General features: G+C 38.0%; 3 protein-coding genes across 5 annotated transcripts; 1 reads left to right on the top strand and 2 right to left on the bottom strand.

Moving 5' to 3' along the window:
• Positions 1-2313: 2313 nt before the first annotated feature.
• On the top strand, positions 2314-8765 carry LOC136425992 (carbohydrate sulfotransferase 1-like). The gene is made up of 2 exons (XM_066414912.1): positions 2314-2474; positions 5620-8765. Exon 2 carries the CDS (start codon positions 5778-5780, stop codon positions 7326-7328), a length of 1551 nt encoding a protein of 516 aa, XP_066271009.1. The 5' UTR covers positions 2314-2474; positions 5620-5777; the 3' UTR covers positions 7329-8765.
• Positions 8635-15694, bottom strand: LOC136425994 (carbohydrate sulfotransferase 10-like). Its single transcript, XM_066414913.1, has 9 exons — positions 15519-15694; positions 13914-14143; positions 12954-13064; positions 12390-12542; positions 11783-11889; positions 11043-11302; positions 10504-10594; positions 10162-10290; positions 8635-9608 (listed from the first exon to the last, which is right to left on the bottom strand). The coding sequence occupies exons 2-9, from the start codon at positions 14047-14049 to the stop codon at positions 9342-9344; spliced, it is 1254 nt and encodes a 417-aa protein (XP_066271010.1). The 5' UTR covers positions 14050-14143; positions 15519-15694; the 3' UTR covers positions 8635-9341.
• A 539-nt stretch (positions 15695-16233) lies between these two features.
• LOC136425991 (methylcrotonoyl-CoA carboxylase beta chain, mitochondrial-like) lies at positions 16234-24934 on the bottom strand. Of its 3 annotated transcripts, XM_066414909.1 has the most exons (16): positions 24707-24933; positions 24249-24400; positions 23728-23829; positions 23049-23176; positions 22537-22649; positions 21953-22066; positions 21589-21653; positions 21381-21480; positions 20061-20156; positions 19650-19722; positions 19328-19404; positions 19038-19104; positions 18729-18885; positions 17861-17975; positions 17194-17279; positions 16234-16988 (listed from the first exon to the last, which is right to left on the bottom strand). In XM_066414909.1, the coding sequence occupies exons 1-16, from the start codon at positions 24833-24835 to the stop codon at positions 16871-16873; spliced, it is 1692 nt and encodes a 563-aa protein (XP_066271006.1). In that variant the 5' UTR covers positions 24836-24933; the 3' UTR covers positions 16234-16870. The 3 variants fall into 3 exon arrangements, with proteins under 3 accessions (XP_066271006.1, XP_066271007.1, XP_066271008.1); XM_066414910.1 differs by lacking the exons at positions 16234-16988; positions 17194-17279; positions 17861-17975 and adding an exon at positions 18130-18199 and having other exon boundaries at positions 24707-24934; XM_066414911.1 differs by lacking the exons at positions 16234-16988; positions 17194-17279; positions 17861-17975 and adding an exon at positions 18325-18355 and having other exon boundaries at positions 24707-24934.
• Positions 24935-25094: the final 160 nt, after the last annotated feature.

Here is a 25094-nt window from a genome sequence, read left to right on the forward strand (position 1 = left end):
CATGACCATCCATCAAGCCCATCTCGAGTTATATTATTTTCTCATTAATTATGTAAATGAGGTTCTCATTTGCATAGCTGATATCTATTAATATTTCTCTCTTCCTCAGTTACATATGTCACATGTTTGCGAGTCCTATCATGGAAATTGATGAATGTATAAACTTTCCTCATTAATTATGCAAATTAGTTACTGATTTGCATAATAAGTATCCAATCATGTACATCATCGCTCAAGCTATGTACATGCAAAAAATCATGACCTTCCATCAAGCCCTTCTTGAGTTATTCCCTTTCAAAGTCTGAAGCAAAACCTACCCCTGCAGTTCCAAAAAAGTTGCTAGGGGGCCCAAACCTATACCACTTACTCTCTGCCCAACGAGCTATCTACCACTCAAAAATCAGTTCCATAGCATGTCCACAACACGAGATATCATAACATGAAGTTCCGCTGCAGTACCGTAACAAGCCGATAGGGGGCCCAAAATCTAATCATTTTCAGGTTTCATCGAGACCTACCAACATACCAAATACCAAGACAATCCTTCCAAGAATTCTCGACTTATCGTGTTCACTAACAGACACACAGACATGCTCGGTATTCCCATGCTGTCTCCAACAATACTATTCCTTTATTGGCTTTACGGCCATACAAGTTGCGTAATATAACATGTAAACCAACACATTGCGCTCAGAGGGGACTTATGTCACGAACCCTACTTTGCCACAGAAGGGACTTAGAGACTGTCAACGGCTTCTTTATATAAACGTTTTCTTTTCAAATGTCAGTGTAGCGTCTTATTTTCCCGTTCACTTCGTAAAGTCATAGCGATATTCATCGATTTCTTACCAGTGACGCCAGGATAATTCTCACAATGCCGTTAAAGCCTTTAGGGCATGCCCCAGCGCAACCTTGGTCTTCCTGTCAATCGCCTCTTCCTTCTTAGATATAACATGGTTAACTCACCTACCCTGAACAACGTCCTTTTCCCATACTGTGACACACGAGTACTGCTGGTTCTCCCCGAGGTAAGGCAGTGTATATCCAATTTTGGTCTCCCCCCGCCCAATTCCACACCACTTTCTCCTAATACCTTTTCCCTACCCCTTCCGACATCTGACTTTTGCCTCGTCCACCACATTCCACACCAATGAATACAGCTGGCTGATAGCCAATTTTTCCCAATAACTGACGTCTCCCGCCTGACCCCTCATGACCAACTTTGCCCCCCATCTGTGACCCCATCAATATCCCCTGAAACAATACACCCCACACGTCCCAACCAGAACGCATAGTAAAGCATACAATTGAACACATTTTTACACTTTTCTCGTTAATTATGCAAAACACTTTGCCCAAAATCTAATCATCTTGAGATTTGACACATACACACCGACACACCAACTACGACAACAAACCATCCAGGCGTTCTCGACTTATTCTGTTCACTAACAGACACACAGACAAGCACCGTCGCATAACCTTCTCGACGAAACCATTCGTCGCGAAGGTAATAAATAAAAAGTCTTTTGCCTTGTGAGCCTGCACAAAAGATGCAATGAAATTAAATAAGATAAAGTCTTCGTTCTCGATGGGTTAAACACTTGCCTGTTATCATTTTTATAGGCGTTTGAGTACGGTTTGTGAATGTGGCTCGTAGCAAGGTCAGTAACTAAAAGGTTACTGACCGCGTAAAGTATGTTGTAAACCACTCATTCAACAGTCTAATACGAGGATTACGTTTAATATACAGTGATTAAGAAGTGCCTTGTGGACCTGTACAAAAGATGCAATGAAATGAAATGAAATGAAGATGTCGTTCTTGATGTATTAAATACTTGAATGACATTCTATGCTCAGTAACTACGTAGTCTTTCTGTGTCCGGTGGGCACAAAAGATCTTGTCCTTGATGGGTCAAAGACCTCACGTGGACGCCTGTCTTTGCCTAATTCGCAAATCACGGCCCATTCAGATAGTAAACTACACAATGGCATATGCACATTCTCGACTTAACTTGAGAAGTAGGCCTACGGGTGAATTCGAAAATTATGTTTTTGCTAAGTTTGAGCTGATTCTTTTGTATTTCCAACTACATAATGTAGCGTTTTTTTAGAAACTCACTGACAAATTGAAATACATGTATTTGATAAGCAAGCGATATTAGAAGAATAGTTGAATGAAAATTCCATAATACCCTTTATCCAGTATGGCGTTGGGCGACAAAAACTCTAATTAGTGGAATCTCTGGCGTCACCGCAAATTACATGTTGTCACGTATCAGTGACGCAAGGAAACCGGTCTGACAAGTGTGCTGTGTGTCACAGAGATCATTCAGTCCAGTAAACGGCGTGTCCTGACAGATACTGTTCTTTGGAGGGTGGACATGTTCTTTGTGTTCCTGTTGAAACGACGTTGTCTTGGACCCAAAACGTTCTATACACGCATTGTTAAATCCGGAGTGCACAAGAATTAGGTGAGTACAAGGGTTCATTTCTTACCGAACAGTTCTTCACCTCTGTTAAGTATGATAACACAGGAAACCGTATGATAGATAGGTCTATACGAATCATGTACTAGTACGCGAACATCGTATCCATTTTATTCAGTACAGGACAAAGTAGCTGAGCTAAGTAAAGCTTTTGAGAGTTTTAAACAGCAGTCAAAATGTTGGACTTCATATCATCATATAGCAGCGCTTGACGAAAGACGGCAATCAGATATAGTACAACAATAGCCAAGGTGAGATTACCTGGTTGTGTTAAAAGAAACTCCAAATATCCTATGTTCTACCAACCTGATGAAATTATTTTCGGGAATAGCCAAACTGTCTCCAAAACAAGAAACCTGAGACTCACTACATACAACAGGACAAGACAGAAAAATATTTCTAACTTGTCTATCTTTTATGTGTGGTTTGTGTAGCACGTGTTGGGTGAATGTTGCAACCTGTAAATGAGCACGGCAGAAGCTTTCATGAGTCACACGATTGTTGAGTAGTCTACTATCACCAGTCATCAAGAATTTCCTAAAACCAACCTTCACAATTTGGACATCTTTATAGATTTTCTCGACGATTTGATGTGTATGCACGCTACAATTTGTGGTGGTTTCAACGAGGTTGATTACAAGTATAAAGATAGTCGTCAAGTGACGCATTCATTCATCGAAACCTACCGAACGTTTCTGACCGCCATTTTGATTGGCAGAAATCGCGTCAAACAGTTCATTACGTGCGACACAGGTGAGTTTAAGGACGTTCCTTTGACACCTTGCCAGATTTTGTTTTACGGAACTGGTGACCTGAAAAAAAGTCTCCACCGCAAACATGGGCACCCGTACGTAGTTGTTTGTTGTCTGTGGTTGCTAGTACGTAGTTGAGTCAAGATGGATCCGGATATCCTGTCAGCATAGCCTCGCCCAACACGTCATTAGAACAAGTCGCCAAGGTCTTATAAACTTATAATTATTCAACTGGTATCTATGACAAATACAAATGTAACACATTTTCTTATGGGTGCATCGTTTTCTGTGTGAACGGCATAACTAAAAGAATTTGGTATGTTACGATATTACTTACTTCGTCCCTCTCTTATGGCAAGAAAGTACACTTTTCAGTCATTGTCTGTGTACGGGTGCGTATGTGTCTATTCGTCGACGTGTTTCACTCTCTCTCTCTCTCTCTCTCTCTCTCTCTCTCTATGTATTTGTGTGGGTGTCTGTGGTTGGGTGTCTATGTACGTGTGTTTTGTGTGTGTGTGTGTGTGTGTGTGTGTGTGTGTGTGTGTGTGTGTGTGAGTATATAAGTTCAACGTTGCCACATATTCTAAGTGTTCCTATTTGTGTCTATGTCTGGCAAAGGAGTGTGGTTAATAGGACGAAGTCTGCAATGCATCTCTGACTGACTTGTTGGTGCGTTTTGCAAGTTTATGTTTGGTCGCTTAGCAACTTTATTGTAAACGAATAAGCCGATAAGAACACACATATCTAAGACTTGATTATTTATTCCTATTATTTAGTTCTGAAAATAATTCCTGTTAGAAAACGGGATAGCATTGAAAAGTTGGGATAACTCTTATTAGTTGTTGTTATCCCATCAAATTACTATTAAATCCATTGAAAAAAAACATTCTTATTAGTGTATTGTTGGGATAGCAACCCCTTATCCCATCGATTTACTATAAGAGAAATCTCTTACTAGTGTATTGTTGGGATAGCACCCCCTTATCCCATCGATTCACTATAAGAGAAATCTCTTACTAGTGTATTGTTGGGATAGCACCCCCTTAGCCCATCGATTCACTATAAGAGAAATCTCTTAATATCTCTTACTAGTGTATTGTTGGGATAGCACTCCCTTATCCCATCGATTCACTATAAGAGAAATCTCTTACTAGTGTATTGTTGGGATAGCACTCCCTTATCCCATCGATTCACTATAAGAGAAATCTAAATAACTCTTACTAGTGTATTGTTGGGATAGCACTCCCTTATCCCATCGATTCACTATAAGAAACATCTAAATAATTCTTACTAGTGTACTGTTGGGATAGCACCCCCTTATCCCATCGATTCACTATAAGAGAAATCTAAATAACTCTTAATAGTGTATTGTTGGGATAGCACTCCCTTATCCCATCGATTCACTATAAGAAACATCTAAATAATTCTTACTAGTGTATTGTTATGGTGAATCGATGGGATAAGGGGGTGCTATCCCAACAATACACTAGTAAGAGATTTCTCTTATAGTGAATCGATGGGATAAGGGGGTGCTATCCCAACAATACACTAGTAAGAGATTTCTCTTATAGTGAATCGATGGGATAAGGGGGTGCTATCCCAACAATACACTAGTATGAGATATTAAGAGATTTCTCTTATAGTGAATCGATGGGATAAGGGGGTGCTATCCCAACAATACACTAGTAAGAGATTTCTCTTATAGTGAATCGATGGGATAAGGGGGTGCTATCCCATGAATTTACTAGTAAAGGCTTCAAAAATTGTCTTTCTAGTGAAATAATGGGATACATTTGTGACAGACGTTATCACGTGTAAAAGTAGTTATCACGGTTTTCGATTGAAAGAATTTTTTGGGATAAAAAAATGGGATAAATAGTTTGAGCTCATATCTACGCGTGACTGAATGAATACCCATGTGCGATAAAAACTGTTTCAATCTTCTGAGATGGGAGCAACAGTTTGGCTTATAGAAACAAAAAGCACTTCTACATCGTCAGAGGTAACGTAAGTTTATATTCGTTGAGGGTATAAGTACTTTAGAACACTGTGCCTTGATTCTATTTGATGTGCACGTTAGTTTGACTATTGACAAAATTCAACTACGACGTAGTTCAGCCAACTACGCTGTAGTTCATAACTGGCCCCAATACGACATGACTTGCCGCTCCGACTGTCCATTTCTAAGAAACTGGCTATCTAAGCCTGAGGTTAACCAAACCGTGACCCGTGGGCCATCATAGCTCCAGCTAACATAAACTGGAGCTAATGACAGCTGACATGCCTTGTGAAATATCTTGTGAAAGCTACTTACCTTTTCTCTATGACTGAACATTACGAACAGTTCTGGTTTCTTACAACGTTGTCTTTTCTTACAGATACAGATCATCCCTATACAAGAACAAGACTGGACTGTCAAACAAGTTTGTTGGGAGAGTCTTGAGCAAGATTTTCAACAAATTAGCAAGTAGATCGGAGAACTCAACTGACCCTGAAAATACCTTTTACCGGGAGAGAAAAAAACGGACGATCAAAAATGTATAAAAGATATCTAAGCCTCAAGAAAGCCCTTCTTTTAGTATTCTGTGTTGGGAGTACAACATTCATGTATTATATGGTGGTGCTGCCAGACGATTCACGATGGGCAGATAAGTCAGTCAGACAATTTGAAACGCCTGCTGTTCAAATACGTGTGAAACGGGAGACACACGCCTCCAAGGAGTCCCTTTTCTCATTTGTGGCAGACTACTTCAAGTCCACAACTTCAGAACCAGATAACTTCGAGTCTACACCAAAAGACCCAGACCATGCCAAGCCTACACCAAAAGAGCCCTGGAACGTCAAAACTACACCAAAAGGCCCGGACAATGCCAAGCCTACACCAAAAGAGCCATGTAACGCCAAGCCTACACCAAAAGACCCGGACAATGCCAAGCCTTCACCAAAAGAAACAGACAACGTCAAACCTATACCAACAGAGCAAGATGATGGCAAGGAAACAGGTTGCAGTTGTGACAAGCATACAGCAAAAGAACCAAATGACATCAAGCATACAGCAACGAAAGCAGCAACTCTATCGGAACGCAAGCGAACTGCAGTCATCGTCATGACAAGTATGAGAAGCGGATCAACGTTTGTTGGAGAGATATTCAACCAACATCCCGAGGCCTTTTACATCTTTGAACCTATCTGGGCTCTTGAGAACAACAAAGATAAAACCTACAACAGTCCAAAATTTCAGTTTGAATGGCTCCGTAGCTTGTCTGACTGTAGAATGGAAGGGGTTCAAGACATTTTGAAATTCTATCTCACCGCCAAAGGCTTGGGAGTGATGGCAACGTGTAATGCCGTAGACGGACTTTGTGCAAAGTACAGAAACTATACGTCCAAATGGCCCGGCCGATGCCCCATACCTGATGAAACAATGGCAAAAGTCGTGGGTAATGCTTGTCAATCAAAGAGATTTACAGCCATCAAGACGATACGACTAGAAGACACCGAGCCTCTTCAGAAGATTGCCGAAGACGGTGGGATAAACTTGAAGGTGATCCAGTTAGTGAGAGATCCTCGCGGAGTGATCGCGTCTCGGCTGGCACTAGTCCAGCATAACGTCTCAGTGATGACGAATCTACATAACAAAGTCGACGAGAACGAAGTACGCCAACTCTGTAACTGGATGACAAGAAACAAACCCACAAGCCACGGTAGCAACAGTTGGCTCCAAAAACATTACTCCCTTCTGCGATACGAGGACTTCGGAAGGAACCCGATCGGACTAATGAAAAAAATATATGAATTAGTAGACGTACCGAGTCATATAAATGTCACAAAATGGCTTCTGACTCACACCAAAACATCTAAAAAGATCAAGGAAAGAAGAGATCCATTCGGAACAAAAAAAGACCCTGAGAAGACGATGAATGAATGGCGTGTACGACTAAGCCTTGAAGACGTACAAAAAATACAGTCAATATGTAAAGAAGCTCTAGACATGCACCGTTACTCATTCGTGACATCAGAATCAGAGCTTAAAGATACCTCTAAGAACTTCCATGGGCCAAATGTATCCTTGTTAGATATTAAATAATTCATTTAGTTTCATTGGTAATAGTTTAATTGGTAATAGTTTCTATCAAATAGATTTTTTTCAAATCAGGAATGAAATATGAAAAATATCAAATCCTTTATGCATAGCATAAGAATTCAGATACCTCATGCATAAGCATAAGAATTCAGATACCTCATGCATAAGCATAAGAATTCAGATACCTCATGCATAAGCATAAGAATTCAGATACCTCATGCATAAGCATAAGAATTCAGATACCTCATGCATAAGCATAAGAATTCAGATACCTCATGCATAAGCATAAGAATTCAGATACCTCATGCATAAGCATAAGAATTCAGATACCTCATGCATAAGCATAAGAATTCAGATACCTCATGCATAAGCATAAGAATTCAGATACCTCATGCATACATGCATAAATACTAATATATGAAATAGGGTAAATCGTTGTTACATTCTATGTTATTATCACTTTTGTAACATGACAAATCATAAAGATGAATAGTCATACTTTTACGGGAAAGTACTTACTCGAATATTCTTAGCTAAAACATTGAAGTGAACTGTCGATTTAGCATTGTATGCTATAAAATAATTGTACTGTACCTGCGTTTTTCACTGTTTTGCTAGTCACTGCGATGTTTTCTTTAAACAAATTCTAATCTGGTTTATTTGTAAAATGTGTGTGGATTTAAGAATCTCTATCGAAAATATATGTTGATGTCCTTCTATAGATAAGCATGAGGCTAGTGATAGTGATAGGAAAAATTGCACAGCTGACAGGATGATCCTGTCAGCAGTGCAGATTTTTCCACTGCTGACAGGATCTTCCTGTCAGCAGTGCAATTTTTCTACTACTGCTCTACTGTCAAAAGTGGGCGCCATTGTTTCGTGAAGGACAGGTATCAAATTAAAATGACGGACCGCAATTAAAGTTGCAATGCAACAGCCTGATTTGCGGCACTACAATATTTAACGACATTTGGCCGACAGGTGTTTGGAGTTGTTGAACATAGGCTAGAACATTTGTAGTTTGTCACGATTAGATAGTATTTTACGGTACTGTACTATTGTTACATTGAAATAAGATCTTCCCGAAAGATGACATTTGTTTATTTTCTTTATTATGATTTGTTTATTTGCTTTGGAATGTATTGTCTTGACAAAAATACAATAGTATATATGTCTAATGATGGCGATAAAACGGGTTTCATCTAAGTTACAACAATTTCTCAGGTACACGGTTCGTTTTTCTGTTTAGTTGTTGTATATGTCAGAAAAATAAGGAGGATCCTAAGAAAAATGAAATAGAAACATAACCTCAATGTTGATTGATTTAATATGTTACAAGCTGTGTTGATATTAGTGTGACAAAGTAATGTATGTATATTTAACTGCTCTTTTTACAAGCTATTCAATGGGAGCATAATACAACTTATTTTTCAAAATCCATGTACTATTATGTGTCTATTTGTAGGTCTTGCTATGAACTCTATCAACTAACTCAACTTACAGAATACAGTTCGAAAATCATGTGTCACAAAACATATTCACAAATTGATACGTGTGGCCAAATATACGAATCAAAACACACAAACTTAATAACGAGGTAACGTACATACAGTGTATATAATACATAATGTATACAAAGTCTACATACTACAAATAATTCGCTGAAATAGCACCAGTCCCCCAATGTTCTACTACGTTTTGTATATCCTAAATGATTACAAAGACAGGTTGTAGGTATTAATCATACTGACAATGTTTAAGCCCCCGTCAAAAAAGTTTCTCAAAAACGTGGCCCAGAGCCAGAGGGCTTTTGAATATCATTACTACACCACATTGTAGCACTGTTGCTGATAAAAATGATATTAAAACATTGCTGATCACTTGACATATTTTAGGAGCTGTGTACATTCAAAGGTTGCTATCTTTCTATCAAATGCAAAAAAATGACTAAAAACACACAAAGACGTACATGTGTACAATCTTATTGTCCAGAAATAGAATAATTTCGTCTTTACTTTATTTTGTGTTTTTAGTTCGCAAAAGTCCAGTAATGTCTTCTTCAAAAGAATACCCAAACATATCGAAGTCCGGTTTGAACATCGTCCAAATTTCTCGCATGTCCTCAAATGAAATCACCTTGTAGTCCTCGGATAAGAACTTCCCACCGCGCGTCTGCCTTTTCTTGGGCAGAAAACTGTCCTTTCCCGTGATGCCAATCTTCTTGAAGAACAAGGGAAAGTCTTCTGCCAGCGTGTCTGTGTGAGCCACGAAATCGAACTTAACCTTAAGAAACGAAAAGAAATAAGATGGTGTAAGAATGACGAAAATATGATTCATCAAAAGGAAAGGAAGAAGATATTGTATACCTGAAGTCAATATACATGTACTCCAAGATACGATCAACTTGCATGTGAACATACATACATAAATACATACATACATGTACATACACATGCACACATACATACATACATACATACAAACATATCAAATACACACACACACACATTACATACTACATGTACAAACATATATACATTTTTGTACATACATGCATACATACATTCATACATTCATACATGCATACATACATACACACACACACATACATACATACATACACACACACACACATACATACATACATACACACACACACACATTACATACTACAAACATATATACATTTATGTACATACATACATAAATTCATACATGCATATATGCGCACACACACACACACACACACAAACACACACACACACATACACATACATACATACATACATACATGCATACTGTATACATACATACTGGAAATCCATGTACTAGTTACCTGACAGGGGCTGCATAGCTTGTATGCGGGTTCCCAGTGCGCATTATGCCATTTTTTTTGGTCCATCGCTACAGCCTTGAGGAAGGCCTTGAATGGAACGTTTCGGAGTTTGTCATACTCAGAATCAGTCTGAAACAACAAGAAAAAAATCGTCGTTTGACAAATATTCACCGCAGTATGTTTAAACATCAATAATGATTTTACATGCGCGGATGAAGGTAAGACATCCAGGTAATTATCATTATGATACACAATACAAAAGTCACTGAAGGCTCAAGCAACAAACGTCAATGAAGCAACAAAGTTTTGTAAACGGTCAGACATTTCAGATAGATATCTGACCTTGTTTTCTATGGTGCTCCACATATCCTGGAACTTCTCCGTCAGAAGATCCCGTCCGTGCACGAACTTGTCCCTCCAGGCAGACAACAATCTAGTAAAAAAGTTAAATCATTAAAGTGTCTGTCCTTATTTTGTCCAACCTAGCACAGGTTTTGTCACTTATTTCATTTTTGGCATAACGTAGCAAAGACATTCCCCTGCGCAAGTCTTCGTGCGCTGCCTATACAATATAGATTTATATACCTTGGGGAGGTTCTGCTAAACCGCGGGCTTAGGTTTCCTCTTTTCTGGCCGCCGCCTCTAAACAGTTTCTAGTATCAGCCAATCAGAGAATCGCCTAAATGTTTTCTTCGGGTAAAGACAATTTGCTGACTGGCTGACAGCTGGTTAGAGTCTACGATCACAAAATGGAAACCTCAGCCCGGTTTAGTAGAGCCTCCCCAACTATGTAGTATAGACCGAGGGCAAGGCTCTGCATATAAGAAAGAATAAACAAATATACTTGTTTATTAAACAGTTTGAATTTGGTGAAGACATACCTTTCGAGTGGATCTCGCACGACGATGAACTTGCGGTAGTTCTTCAGCCGTTGCTGGATCTCCTCATCTGAGTACTGGTCCAGGAACGTGAAGTTGTACTTGTGTACTTCCACAGTGTTCAGCGTGTGGTTGGTTCCCTTCTCAAGGTTGTAGAAGACGAGTTTGGTTGTCGTGCACCCGGTTTTGGGGACGAAACAATAAAGGATGTTGTACTTGTCGTTGACGATCAGTTGACCGAGGGTATGCTTCGATGGATATTCCTATATGGTAGGTAAAAGAAGACCCGGTGTAAATGTGGATGAAAACGTACATTGTGTATGTTTGTAAGCAGTTATTTCAACAATCCGTGCCAAAACTTTATCCATAGATCTTGTACGACACATCTTCGAATGGTTACATTCCTATGTTCTGACACTCCTATGCCCCGTTACCCCTAACCATAACCCTGAACCTAACATAGGGGTGTCAGAACGTAGGTGTGTCGGAACATACTAGCTAGCAGGGGGTTGGAAGATGGAACCCTTCGAACCTCATTGTTAAATGCTTCAATCCTCATTGCCCTACAACGATCTTTGCTTGTTTTGCTAGCCCCTTGTCGCTTGGGCTTTCAAGTCTTTTTCATCTATACATCCTCTCCTGATATCAATTTCTCTTCGGATGGTAGTGTAAATATGCAATATAAGATGATTCAGAGCCACAATGTGAAAAATATTAATAACAAAAAAACCTTATAAACTGACCGAGCTTTTTGTCGGATATCTACTGCAGTAGTCATTCAACACCGACATTCTCTTTTCCTGCTCGTGTTCCACATCTTCGGCACTATCGTCATCTTTAGGGACTGCAGCTGAAAAAGCACATTTAACAACATTTAAACATACACAATAATGTCTTCAAACTAGACTATCTAGACTCTCGATATGTTTATTTCGATATGTTTACCAGTATTTCTTTTTTAAAGTCGAATAAAAATCTTTAGGGACTGCAACTAAAAGAATATTTACCAACATTTATACATACACAATGATGTCTTCAAATTAGACAATCTAGACTCTCGAAGTACAGTGTCGATATGTTTATTTCGATATGTTTATTTCTTTATCTTTAGGGACTGCAGCTGAAAAAATATTTACCAACATTTATACATACACAATGATGTCTTCAAACTAGACAATCTAGACTCTCTAAGTACAGTGTCGATATGTTTATTTCGATATGTTTATTTCTTTATCTTTAGGGACTGCAGTTGAAAAAACACCAACATTTATACATACACAATGATGTCTTCAATCTAGACTATCTATACTCTCGAAATGCATTTTCATTTAAACAAAATCTAACTTTTACCTGGTAGGAGCTGTTGAGGAGGTTCTTGTTTTGGCCTGATGTCCTGCTCACAGTTGGTACCTATCCATCCATCTGTACACTCACAGGTGTAGCTGCTCACACCGTCAATACACTTGCCATGGTGGCACGGATTCGAATGGCATTCGTTCTGTTCTATAACAGTATAAAAAAATGTGATAGTAATTAGTAAACACACACACACACCTAACAGTGGACTAGTCTCTATTGTAATGTTGCCCAAGGGCTTTAGAAACGGAGATGTGCGCCGCCTATATACCATCTGGTGTGGAAGGAACTTCAACTTATAACTTTATCTAAACCTACCAATTGTCGCAAGACACGTTTGTACAATTTCCATTTACAGTTTTGATTGCTGAATAACAAAGTAAAACAACAGATCTATTACATGTATTTGTATTGCAAGTCTTAACTTATACTATTGGTTACAATCAAATCTGTATGCTTTATAATCTATATATTCGGTGTATGATGTCATCTACATGTAACTAATTTTACAACAAAGTTGAATGTTTTGTCCGTTTTCTCCATCGTTTAAAAACTTACCCCAAGAGCATGACGGGCCGGTCCACCCTTCCTCACAAATACAGGTCGGTCTGTCGAACCGCACCACACAGAACCCGTGCTCACACGGAGAGGCTGCACACAGATCCGATTCTGTGAAAATAAATCACATGATTATTAGAAAATATGACCAAATGGGTGACATTTTTTTCTCATACTATGACCAAAAATGATAGGTTTTAAGTTTTATATTTCTAATTTTCTACCTTCCTGTCGTGTCTCTCTTTATGAATATAAAATTTAGCAAATCTTCTTTGAATATTACTTTTCAATCAATTAAGTTCCCATATCCCAATGTAATAACGCGTCAACTTTACATGAGCATGGGCTGTGGAATTGTGTAACTGAACTACTAGACAAAGTACTAGTAGTTGTCTGAACAAAATACAACACGTACATGAGAATCAGAAAACATTAGAAATCATTACATTGGCATAAGACTTGTCCCCATTTATCTACACATGTTCGACAGGTTGCATCATCGTATCGTCGTGTTTACAAGATCGAGAAAGGGCCGTCAATTTTGATTAATTGATATTGAATTATTTCCAGGGAGTGAGAAGAAGCAGATGTTTATGTTCTCAAGATCAACATTTTCATGATTCATTTTAAAACATTTCATGTAAAGTATTAAAAAAACTCGCCGGTAAAAGCGAATGTTTTGTATAGGACATCGATGAAGATTAAACATCCAGGTAGTAAGACACGCAAGATAAAAGTTACTCAAGCAACTAGACATAGATTTGTAAACTGTTAGAAGTCACTGACGGAAGACAGTGGGTGCTATCTGAAACGCCTGTCAGTGACCGTTTACAAATCTAAATCCAGCTGCATGAGTAACTGATATCTTGCGTAAAAATCGTCAGATTTCCCACTACACATTATCTACAACAAACATAATAACCTTGAATAGTATAGTTCAAAACAAATATACAAGCATACCTGTATTCTTGTCTGTATCACCTTTGTCGTCTTTTCTTGCATGGTGGACATGTGATGGTTCAAATCTCTTATACAGGTAGAGATAGCAAAAAGCCATCGTAACCACGACAGTCAGAAAAGCGCCCGTTTTTCTCATGGTTCGTCTGTGTATGCGGGACTACAGATCGTATTTCGATGATGTAGCTGGCAATGTTGTCGAATGCGAACCCTTTGTAAGTGTGGTTCCTTTTCTAGAACAAGATTATCAGAACACTGTTAAAAGAGTGGCAAACTATTCAGACACGTACCATACGCCTGTCAGTACACAGAGTAACATACAAGAAATGTCGAACAAGCTAAGTAACAAAGGTCGACAACTTTTCATTGTCTGTAATTATGTAGACTGTAGACTAAAGGCTGATTGGGTGGTTTCCGAATTTGAGCAGACAACCTAACAGGTGGTTACCTAAAGAAACGAGGTATTTCTAAAACGGTTCTAATATCGCAGGAAAAGATATCACAAAATATAAGTAATTATATATACTTTGAATTTCGTTTTCCAACATATCATCAATACGTCAACGGTTACATTTCACATGTTGGTAAATGAATAGAAATGAATACCAAACAGTCAGCAATCCTTACATACACAGCAATCGAGAAAAAAAATCTGAAGCTGTTTAAAAGGAATATACCTCACTGGAAATGTTTTAAAGCGCTTTGAAGCAAACAAACACATTCCATTAAGGGTCAACCTATTGTGGAGGATTACAAGTTGCCTAGCTAATTGACCGAACGACCCAGCAACGGGTATTGAAAAGAGTGTTGTTTAGTCAGTTTAGGGACTTTACAACGATGATAACTTCTTATCAGATGTATATCTTTGCTGCAAAATGCCATAAGATTGCGCCACTCAATGTTGCGTCTACATCCATGTTAGTAGAACAAAAAACGAAATAATCTTTTGACCTGAAAAATGTACCACGTACCTACTTTTTCAAACACACACACTGTGATGCACACACATTATATAACTATCGTACACGTCGCACCCTTGAGGCCAATCAAGACAAATTAGTGGCATATTGCTTTATACTGCCTACTTGGACTGAATCTTTGGTTGAACAGTTCTAAGAAAGTTCGATTACATGTCTACTTAAAGTTGACATATAGGAAGACTTAGACTTACGCCATTATTCACACTTTCTATCTTCATAAATTGTATAATTTTGATACCTTCATGTAATGCTCTGTGATATTTCAAGCAAGTCCCCTTTCGTTTGAATCCCAGTTTCAAAACAACAGCTTAGAATCAGACAATTGGAAATTTTAGGGTAATTTCCTTCGTTTGGTGACGCAGACTGAAAAAATTAACCTTAACAATAACAGAACAACATAATTACACATTAAAGGACTTAAATTAACATACAGTTCGCCACGATTTTAAGACATAATGTTTATGTTCGTGTAGTTTTGGGGTGTAAACAGACATAAATCCAATTCTGCACTAAATAACACGGTATGAACACAAATTAAACCCGCCATATATAAGGCGTCAGCCATTTTGAATTTCATCAATACCAACATTTCAGTAGAAAAGTACTTAATGAGTTATGTTGTACTTACTCGATTTTGCTCAGTCTTGCAAACTTGTGTCTCTCGCCCAAGACTTGTCAGTAAATTCTGCAAATTAAGTTTTAAAAACACGTAGAAAACCTAAAAACAACACTTATGACGCCTTTCGTGCATTGTTGCAGCCAGCTTCAGATTTGTGAGGTCAGGGGAAAAAACAGGTTTATCTGGTTGAAGCCAACTATAAATGTAGTCTGGTGATTCTGAATGGAATCGTCTAGAGCAGCAAAAGGTCACAGGTCATCTTGTTACTTGACTACAGACAGACTATTTAAGGGAAAAAAAGGTGCAACAAAAGCCTCAGTCCAGCTAAAAATGGCTACAAAGTAATACATGTTAGAAAAAAAACTTGATGTCCGGCAATCCATATGGAAGTAGAATCTGGATTGATGCAAACATACGCTTGTGAATAGTGACTTTTGTGTGTGAATGATAAATATAGTATATTGTAACACACATTGGTATTTTGCAATGTCCCAAGAGAGCAATGCACACAGCTTGAAATGTTCCTCCTAAAATAAACTGTATAAAATAACATTACAAAGTCGATGATAAACTACAAATAGTATATAGTTTTTTAATGTTTTATTGTATCTTGATTGTGGTGAGGCTATGAATAATATCTAAAAGAGTTACATGAGAGGCACATTGTTTCAGTACACATGCACACACACAAAGACGTACAGTTTGTATAGTCTCTAATAGTATGTAAATCAGTTTCACTATCAATTTATTCAGCAAAGAAAGAAAAAAACAACCAAGTCACTGGGCCTGACAAATAAATATTTTTGAGCTGCAACCTTTTCATCACAAGACATGTGATTTTTTATGACCAAGGAATGCCCTAAATTTGCTGTCATAAATCTATCGTGACCTAAATACATCATTCGATCTTCTACTACTTATGTTACTCTTTATGCATGTGTCATAATGCCAGCAAGGACCCTCATCTAGATCTGTTGGAACTCTATTGTTTGATAAAAATTAAGGCTAGTTGGTGTGTACTTGGAAGATCAAAATTAGATCAAGGTGTCTGAGAACATTTGATAAGGGAAAACATCAGGGCTGGCCAGAACCCTGAAGCTACATGAGAAAAAAAAATGGCACAAGTTGCTTTTGATGTACAGTCTAGTACATGTTGGGTCCCTCTTTGAGCAATCTTTAACAACTTACTTCTCTTTTGATACATTTAGAAAGACAAGTCCTGTCAAGTACTGGAACAATTCTCTGATGTACTAGAGTTTATGCTACAGACATACATTGCAAGTACTTAAGATTTCAATTTCATCTACATGTTGTCATTGAAAATGGACCTCGAGATGGCAGTGGATGATAAGACATGTAATTTACATTCTGAATACACCAAACTGTGTTTTCTCTATGGGAGCGTTAAGAGCTGCACTGAGACTGAGACCTAGGACTGCCCTGGTGTCTGCCGGGTCTATCACTCCATCGTCCCAAAGTCTGAAATACACAAACGACAAATTCATTAAAACAAGCTGCTTTACTGTCCTTTTCAATTAAAACCAAAAGTTAAGTTTGGCGTTTAGAAAACAATGGTAATACAAGACAGAGCACATTATCATGGTGTGATGAGTTTGTGCTTGAGCTCACCTCAAAACTGTGAATATAAAACCAATGCAAATATTTCAAGATCTACAGTAAATACCTGGCACTGGAGAAGTAGGGATGACCTTCAACCTCAAACCTCTTGATGATTGGGTCCATTAGAGCTTTCTCTTCTTCGGCTGTGAACTGTGGAAATGAATAAGAAAAGTCTCCAATTTAAGTTTGGAATTCCACTTTTTTCCATTTTGACAAAATCTAATATTTTCATTATGAAAGTAGTGAAAAGTGTTAAATCAATCACTTGCTATAGCGCTACTGATGTTCAAATGGCCACTGCATGCAATAAACTGTTGACAATAATTTGAAATTTGTTGGACATTGATACAAGCCTTTTTATAGTATTTGTGAACTAAATTTTTTATTACATGTATTTATTTTGGGTGATGCCCATCACTTTCATATTTGTCCTCAAACATTTTAATACAAAACATCTATGTCATGCGTTAATAAACATGTATATCTTTATCTGTATCTATACTGATATTGTTGTTTAGATTGTATTCGAGCAAGCTTGTTTATTGTTTATTGTTAAAATGACATCCATTAGTGAATTACAAGGATGCACTTCACTACTCTTCCTGGAGTCATATACATGATAACATATACATAACATTGGTACACATACACATAACATTACATAGTATATACATATTTACACAGTTTCAATTTTCTACCAGTTCAGAAAATTATTATTCGAGCAAGCATACCTCTTTCCCCTCCCGTTTTCTCTGTTCCTTACTGATGGTGGCCAGCACGTTGGCGGCCTGTTCTCCTCCCATCACCGAGATACGAGAGTTGGGCCACATGTACAGGAACCTGGGACTGAGAAATAAACCATATAAAGGTCATGGGTCAAAGGTTAGAAAGAGTTGGGACACATGTACAGGAACCTGGGACTGAGAAATAAACCATATAAAGGTCATGGGTCAAAGGTTAGAAATAGAGTTGGGCCACATGTACAGGAACCTGGGACTGAGAAACCACACAAAGGTCATAGGTTAAAGGTTAGAAATGTAGAGTTGGGCCACATGTACAGGAACCTGGGACTGAGAAACAAACCACACAAAAGTCATAGGTCAAATGTTAGAAATGTAGAGTTGGGTCACATGTACAGGAACCTGGGACTTAGAAATAAACCACACAAAAGTCATAGGTCAAAGGTTAGAAATGTAGAGTTGGGTCACATGTACAGGAACCTGGGACTGAGAAATAAACCAAAAAAGGTCATGGGTCAAAGAGAGTTAGAAATAGAGAATTGGGTTACATGTATAAGTACCTGGCACTGAGAAACAAGCTACACAAAATATTACTTTAGGAAATCAATCATCAAAAATTTGCAGTACTGTAAATGCAGAAATGTTAGTTTCGGGATAGGGAGAAAATGGTGTGTTCGCAGTGGTTTTGAGTTCGCGTTTGAAACAATAGTAGCATTAAAGCCACACAATGGAGTGGCTTTTTGCAGTGATTTTAAGTTTACGGTAAAGAGTTCACCGTGAAAACCATGAACATAAAACCACCGTGAACATTTCTGCATTTACAGTATGCCAAGAGATGCTTTAAGATGACCAAATTTACCCATAAGCCCTGCCACACATCCCATAGTTCCCTGCTCCATACGAGCCGCCGATGATGACGGTGAGTTTGGGGACCTTGGCGCAGGACACGGCCGTCACCATCTTGGCTCCATCCTTCGCTATCCCACCAGCCTCTGCATCCTTACCCACCATGAAACCTGCGGGGAAATACAACATAAAATTTATCAAAAATGTTTTCCTCAACCACATTGTATAAATCTCTAATTTGCTGACTGTTACATGTAGCTTGTTTTATCAATGCCAGTATTACATACTTCGTTTATGACAAAATGTAAAGGTTTCCACCTACCTGTGATGTTCTGAAGGAAAATAAGTGGAATGCCTCTTTTGCAGCACAACTCGATAAAATGGGTGCCCTGCAACAAGAGAGACTTTCTGTGATAATGTCTATAATCATAAAGTGTAAAACAATTTACATTTGTCATGATCTTCAAGATTTTGCATGCTCATTAGTAATAACTTATACCCCTGTGTTAATGATGCGTAAGAGGTGTTCAAAAATATAGATTAGAGACTTAACTACAAAAATAATGTTCTTTTTACAGAAATCACATGACATTGTACAGTTAATTAACGTACCTTGAGTGCTGACTCTGAGAACAAGACGCCATTATTACCAATAATTCCGACAGGGTATCCATACAGTCTGGCAAAACCTGTTGCAAACAACATAAAAACTTCAAATCAAACAATTTTTTCTTTCTTTCTTTGTCTTTAAGTATGTATGAGACCTGAAATGTAACAACTTCTATGTTGGGCCTAAACAAACCCATTACAAAAAATGCAAAATCCAATCTTATCAAGTTATGATGTTGGACAACTCGGAAATAACCTACATGTACCAAACAAACATTTCTGTAAACATATACAATATCCTTGGTAATGAACTGTGCTACCTCACCTGTTACTAATGTTTCACCATACATGGCCTTGAACTCATCAAACTTGCTGCCGTCAACTATTCTGGCAATTACCTGTGAAGAGTGTGAAGAGATTAATCTGTCAGATTACACATAAGAGTTCAAAAATAAGTCCTGTCTTTTGTTATTGGTGGAATGCCATTGTAATGCATTGACAAAATAAATTCAGAACCATGTAAAAACTGATTCTGAAGATATCATAAGTGTGAACTGCATGATTATGTAGTACATGATATACAGTGTACATGTATATACACCAATCAATCTGATTCCAAAAATATCATAACTGTGAACTGCATATCAGTATACAGTATATGATATTGTATAGTGTATAATTATGTACAGTCATGTATATACACCAAACATTTTGTACATAGATCTGTAGAACTCACTTGTCTGACGTCAAATGTTTTCTTGAGGTTGGCTCCCACGATGCCGTACAGCTCGTCAGCTGGGTACAGGGGGTCTTCTGGTTCCATTATTGTCACCTATAGAAGCATTCAAGACAGATCAGCAAAACTGTAGGTGCTTGTGAAAAATCTGGTCAATTTTGAAAAAGAAAATCAATGTATAAATGGCATTGTGAAATTTGACCAAGGAAGTTGGAAGATACATTTAGTGGAAAAAGTTAACTTGCAAACCAACATTTTCCTATACTCCATTAACGCACCCAACCGGCCTTTCTGTTTTTTCCTATCTAATCTACAATATACATTATTTTTCCGGCTTATTCTCTTTTCAAAGCCACTATTATATGATGCCCAGCCTATATTATATGATGTCATCATACTGCAGCCGATGCACAGCAGTTAGTGGTAACAATATTCACTCAGGCATGAATTCAAGCCGACGGAATCCAGCTCATACATTCTCAAAACTGATACATTTCTCGGGTTGGGGTTTTGTGCGCGTGAGAAATTTGCGCGTGAAAAATTTGCGCGTGAAAAATTTGCGCGTGAAAAAATAAAGTTCAAGAAATGTGTCAGAAAATGTGCACTACAAAATTCTTAGTCAAAAAAATATTACCCCATGATATGATTTTGCATCTGTTTCCTGAATTTTGGGTTTGAATTTTAGGTCCCTTGGGAATATCTAAGCTGACTCCCAAGGGATTTAAAACCTTTTTGGAGGTTTTAAGCTTAATACTTGAAATAAGATGACCCACAATGGAATTATCTTATTGTTGCATTCTACAGTTCAAAATGTTGTTCTTTCAATCTTCAAGTGATTTTTAAGTGATTTTCAAATGTTAAGTTTTCACGCGCAAAAAAGTTTGAAATTTGCGCGTGAAAGAATCTGCTTGAGAAAAGATTAAATTAGGCTAATGGAATGGCGAAAAGCTTCAAATAGTTACATTTTACAATGCAAAACCTTATATAAGTAAGTTGACTATGTATTTCTTAAAGATTTAAGTGATTTTCAAATGTTTAGGTATCAAGCCCCCAAAAGTTTAACTATTCCCAAGGGACCTATTCCCAAGGGACTAAAAAATCTAAAGTTTTCAAACCATAAATTCAGGTGTCAGATGAAAAATTGTATCATGGGATCACATTTTCCTGTCTAAGAAAATTATACTGCACATTTTCTGACACATTCTAAAGAAATTTATTTTTTCACGCGCAAATTCTTCACGCGCAAATTTTCACGCGCAAATTTTTCACGCGCAGAAAACCCATTCCCCATTTCTCCACCATTAATATGGTTGTACTTACACTTGGAGACTTGGTGTAGTTGAGATTACCCACAATCCTCCTGGCTATGTGCAAAGCATGCTGGTCATCCAGGGCATAATGATCTGTTACTCCAGATTTGCTGCAAAGGAAAAAAAAAACCAGCGCAAAATTAAATCATTTCAAACTTAAATGCAGTTACAGTTTGGTATTCTACCAAAAACAAATGTCATGAGAATTTCAAATTTACCTGCAATGAAGATCTGCTCCACCCAGTTCTTCTGCTGACACTACTTCACCTGTAGCTGCTTGTACCTTTGACAATTTGATGAAAGTATAAGTTAGAATTTGAATATTTCATTTCATTACATTCAAGATTATTCATTTGGCTTCTCACTTTCACTTTATTTGTTTTTCCAGGAAGATACAGCTCACATTTAGACCAATTTTACATAAATTTCAAATGGATGGATGAAAGGATGAAAGGATAGATGGACAGATGAATGAATGAGTCTTTTAACCTTCTCCCTGCTGCCTAACTATAGAGATGTGTAAGCAATATGGAATCGGGTGCCAAACAGATACTTCAGAGTGATAAAGGTTAAGACAGTTACCAGAGGAGGTCCTCCGAGGAAGATGGTTCCCTGTCTCCTGACGATGATGCTCTCGTCCGCCATGGCCGGTACATAAGCGCCCCCTGCTGTACAGGAACCCAGTACTACAGCAATCTGGGAGAGAAAGATTCATCAAAACAATACAATCAGCAAAGTTACAACACAACACAGTGCATTAAAACTAGAAAAGCGGGACTAGAAGAAAGCAAGGGGTTGTGAGAAAAGAGAAATTTCAATCTGACCATTTTCACTCCCTGAAACTGTTCTTTAATGATGTTTACCTAGCTAAAATTACAAGTTAGGGACCAGTTGCATCTCATGTGCTAGTGATGACTCCTGCCAGTTCATTCTAGTGACAATGAAGAAGAGTGATAGATGTCATATCATTATTAGAATCATCTGGAAGCAATATCCATATCTTATAATCTCTGTATCTTATCCAGGTGTAGATCTAGAGATCAACTGTCTTTAAAGAAATGTTTTCATCAAGGTGCAGACTAAATACCTTCTGACACTATTATATTTTCAATGTTGATTCTCCAGTGTGGCCTAACAAACAAGTTCTACAACACTGCAGACCTTACCTGGGGAATCCCATTTGAAGACATGTTAGCCTGGTTGTAGAAGATCCGACCGAAGTGGTCCCTGTCTGGGAACACGTCTGCCTGACGGGGCAGGTTAGCGCCACCCGAGTCAACTGAAAATTGATATCAACATTTTAGCTTGTTTCATAAATTTGGAGTGCACAATAAGGACGTTTGCCATCAAATTTCATCCTTGCCTAATGATAACAAACAAAAAAACTATATTGATTTTTGTTTACAAACAAAAGAACTATATCAGAGAAACTAAATTTCATAGTGCTTATATCAGTTGTAGGTAAGAGAGATTAATGCAAAAGATTAAAAAAACCAAGATGCCAGGCCCCTTGTCTGATTGGTTGGGTTGTTCCAGGCAATCAAAATGGACAGCCTGATTGGTTATTTTGAGTCAGGTGATCAAAATGGCCACGTCCATTGAGAGTGGGTAAAACAGAATAGTTTTGACTACTATAAGTGTAAGACATATAGATAAACTCATAAAGTCTTTGGCCAACCTAAGTAAATACAAGGAAGCCTGTTGAGCTGAGCGATCTCCTGCGCTCGGAGATGTTTCTTGACAGTGATTGGATAATACGATCCTCCCTTCACAGTGGCATCATTGGCAACAACCATGCACTCGACCCTGTAGTATAAAACAACATATAGGTTAGTGTGAAAGTTTATCTGTCAGTAATTGGTAAATGGACTCACTGAATTTCCAACCAGTTCTCTGGTCTTCTTTAGGATGATCAAAGCCCTGATTGCTCAGAACATGTGACCTTCCAAAAATTTGAGACCATTGAAAATTTAAGTTGCTTTTAAGTGTGATCTATTGTGAAGGAAAAGAAAGGCTATCATTATTTTTAGTCTAAACTTGACAGGCCAGACATTTCATTGTACAAATGTACTCTCCAAGCAGAGAAGGGGTTCCGGCTGGATTTTGACGGTTTTTTTTAAAACACGTCAAAAACCAGCCGGAACCCCTCCTCTGCTTGGAGAGTAGTACAAATGTATTAAATGTAAATTTAAGGACAAATTGTACTGGAAGAACTTTATTGACTGTATCCCACCGGAGTAATCCGGATGAAAGACGATGACGGCGATGACGATGAAATGTAAATCAATGTATAACTTTCTATCTATGAATATATTGTTCCAGTGGTAAAAATTGTGCATTATCATTACGTAGCTTACCCTGACACCCTTCCAATACCAGTGATGATTCCCCCAGCAGGCACCTCCTCCTCACCATACAGTTTATAAGCAGCTAACTGAGACAGCTCCAGGAAGGGAGATCTGAAAATTTGTAAAAAAAAATTACAAATGACCGAAAACTTGAGTTGCAATTCAAGGTAAACCATTTGTCTTTGATGAAATGAATGTTATAATATGCTACAAATTTCCTAAAATCCCAAACTAAAAATCACATTTTATTCAAACAAAAAGTAAGTAACGTTACTATTCTTCTCCGTTTACAATGTCTTTGTACATGCTTAACTTATCTTAAGACAGATGAAGTATGCAATTAGGACAAAGTACTGTAAATGATTACAAAATCACAGTAGCGGCAGGAAAATAGACCGGTTGGGGGAAAATGGAGTAGGTCACGGCACTTAATTTCAACGGTGGGAACAAACATTACTGTCTCAAATATCAGTGATAAAATATTTGCGATGATGAAATTTTAGCTGTTGACTAAAATCAAGTTACAGTACCCTGGGTCCAAGAGGGAGTTGATTCTGTCCCTGGGCAGGAGCTTGCCCCTTGACGTGTGTCGCTGGATGGCCTTCTCCCCTCCACCTTGTGTGATGTTGTTCACTAACTGCCTCAGATCCTTTACCAGGGTGTTCATATTATCATAGTTATCCTGAAATGTAAAGATATGATAGATATTGTCATGGCAATAGCCGACATCGGAGTAATCATGTAATGTATAAAATCAGTTCATTTCATTTGAAAAAACTAATATCCTTTGACATAAAAATTGATAAATTATGAAGGTTAGACAACTTCAAAATGTTAACTTAAGACAAATATCACCACTGGTGAACCTGTAATTTCTGTCTATAAGTTAAATCTCCTGAAAGTAATAAATATATGATGAACGAGATGAGATTTGAAGCAGTATGGGGAGGGGGGCATATCACTGATATTTTGCACCCACAAAACTAACCTGGTACTCGGCGGAATAAGTGTCCGGTTTTGAGCCGATCACTGGTAGGGACGCGGTCTGAAACGTCCTCCATCTTGTCTTTGTTATGTCCTTAATCAACCGGCTGCCAAAAGTTCTGCAGACATTCATGTTTAAAGCCTAGAGAGGGCGCGAATTTCTGAGAAAAATAGTTCACCAAAAATCACACGTCCGCCATTTGCATGACCTGCCTGTGACCTCTCACAGACTGACATGCAGATTTCTTTTAAAGAAGACAAAATTTGTGACATTATGAGTATGAAAATAATAATTCAATTATTTTGATTGGATTTAAGAGTTTATTGAGGTAATCTAGACCAATATTAGAAAAACATAAGGACATGTGATTGGCCACACCACTGCCACACCT

The sequence above is a fragment of the Branchiostoma lanceolatum genome, chromosome 19, assembly GCF_035083965.1.
Source record: "Branchiostoma lanceolatum isolate klBraLanc5 chromosome 19, klBraLanc5.hap2, whole genome shotgun sequence".
NCBI classification, from domain to species: domain Eukaryota; kingdom Metazoa; phylum Chordata; class Leptocardii; order Amphioxiformes; family Branchiostomatidae; genus Branchiostoma; species Branchiostoma lanceolatum.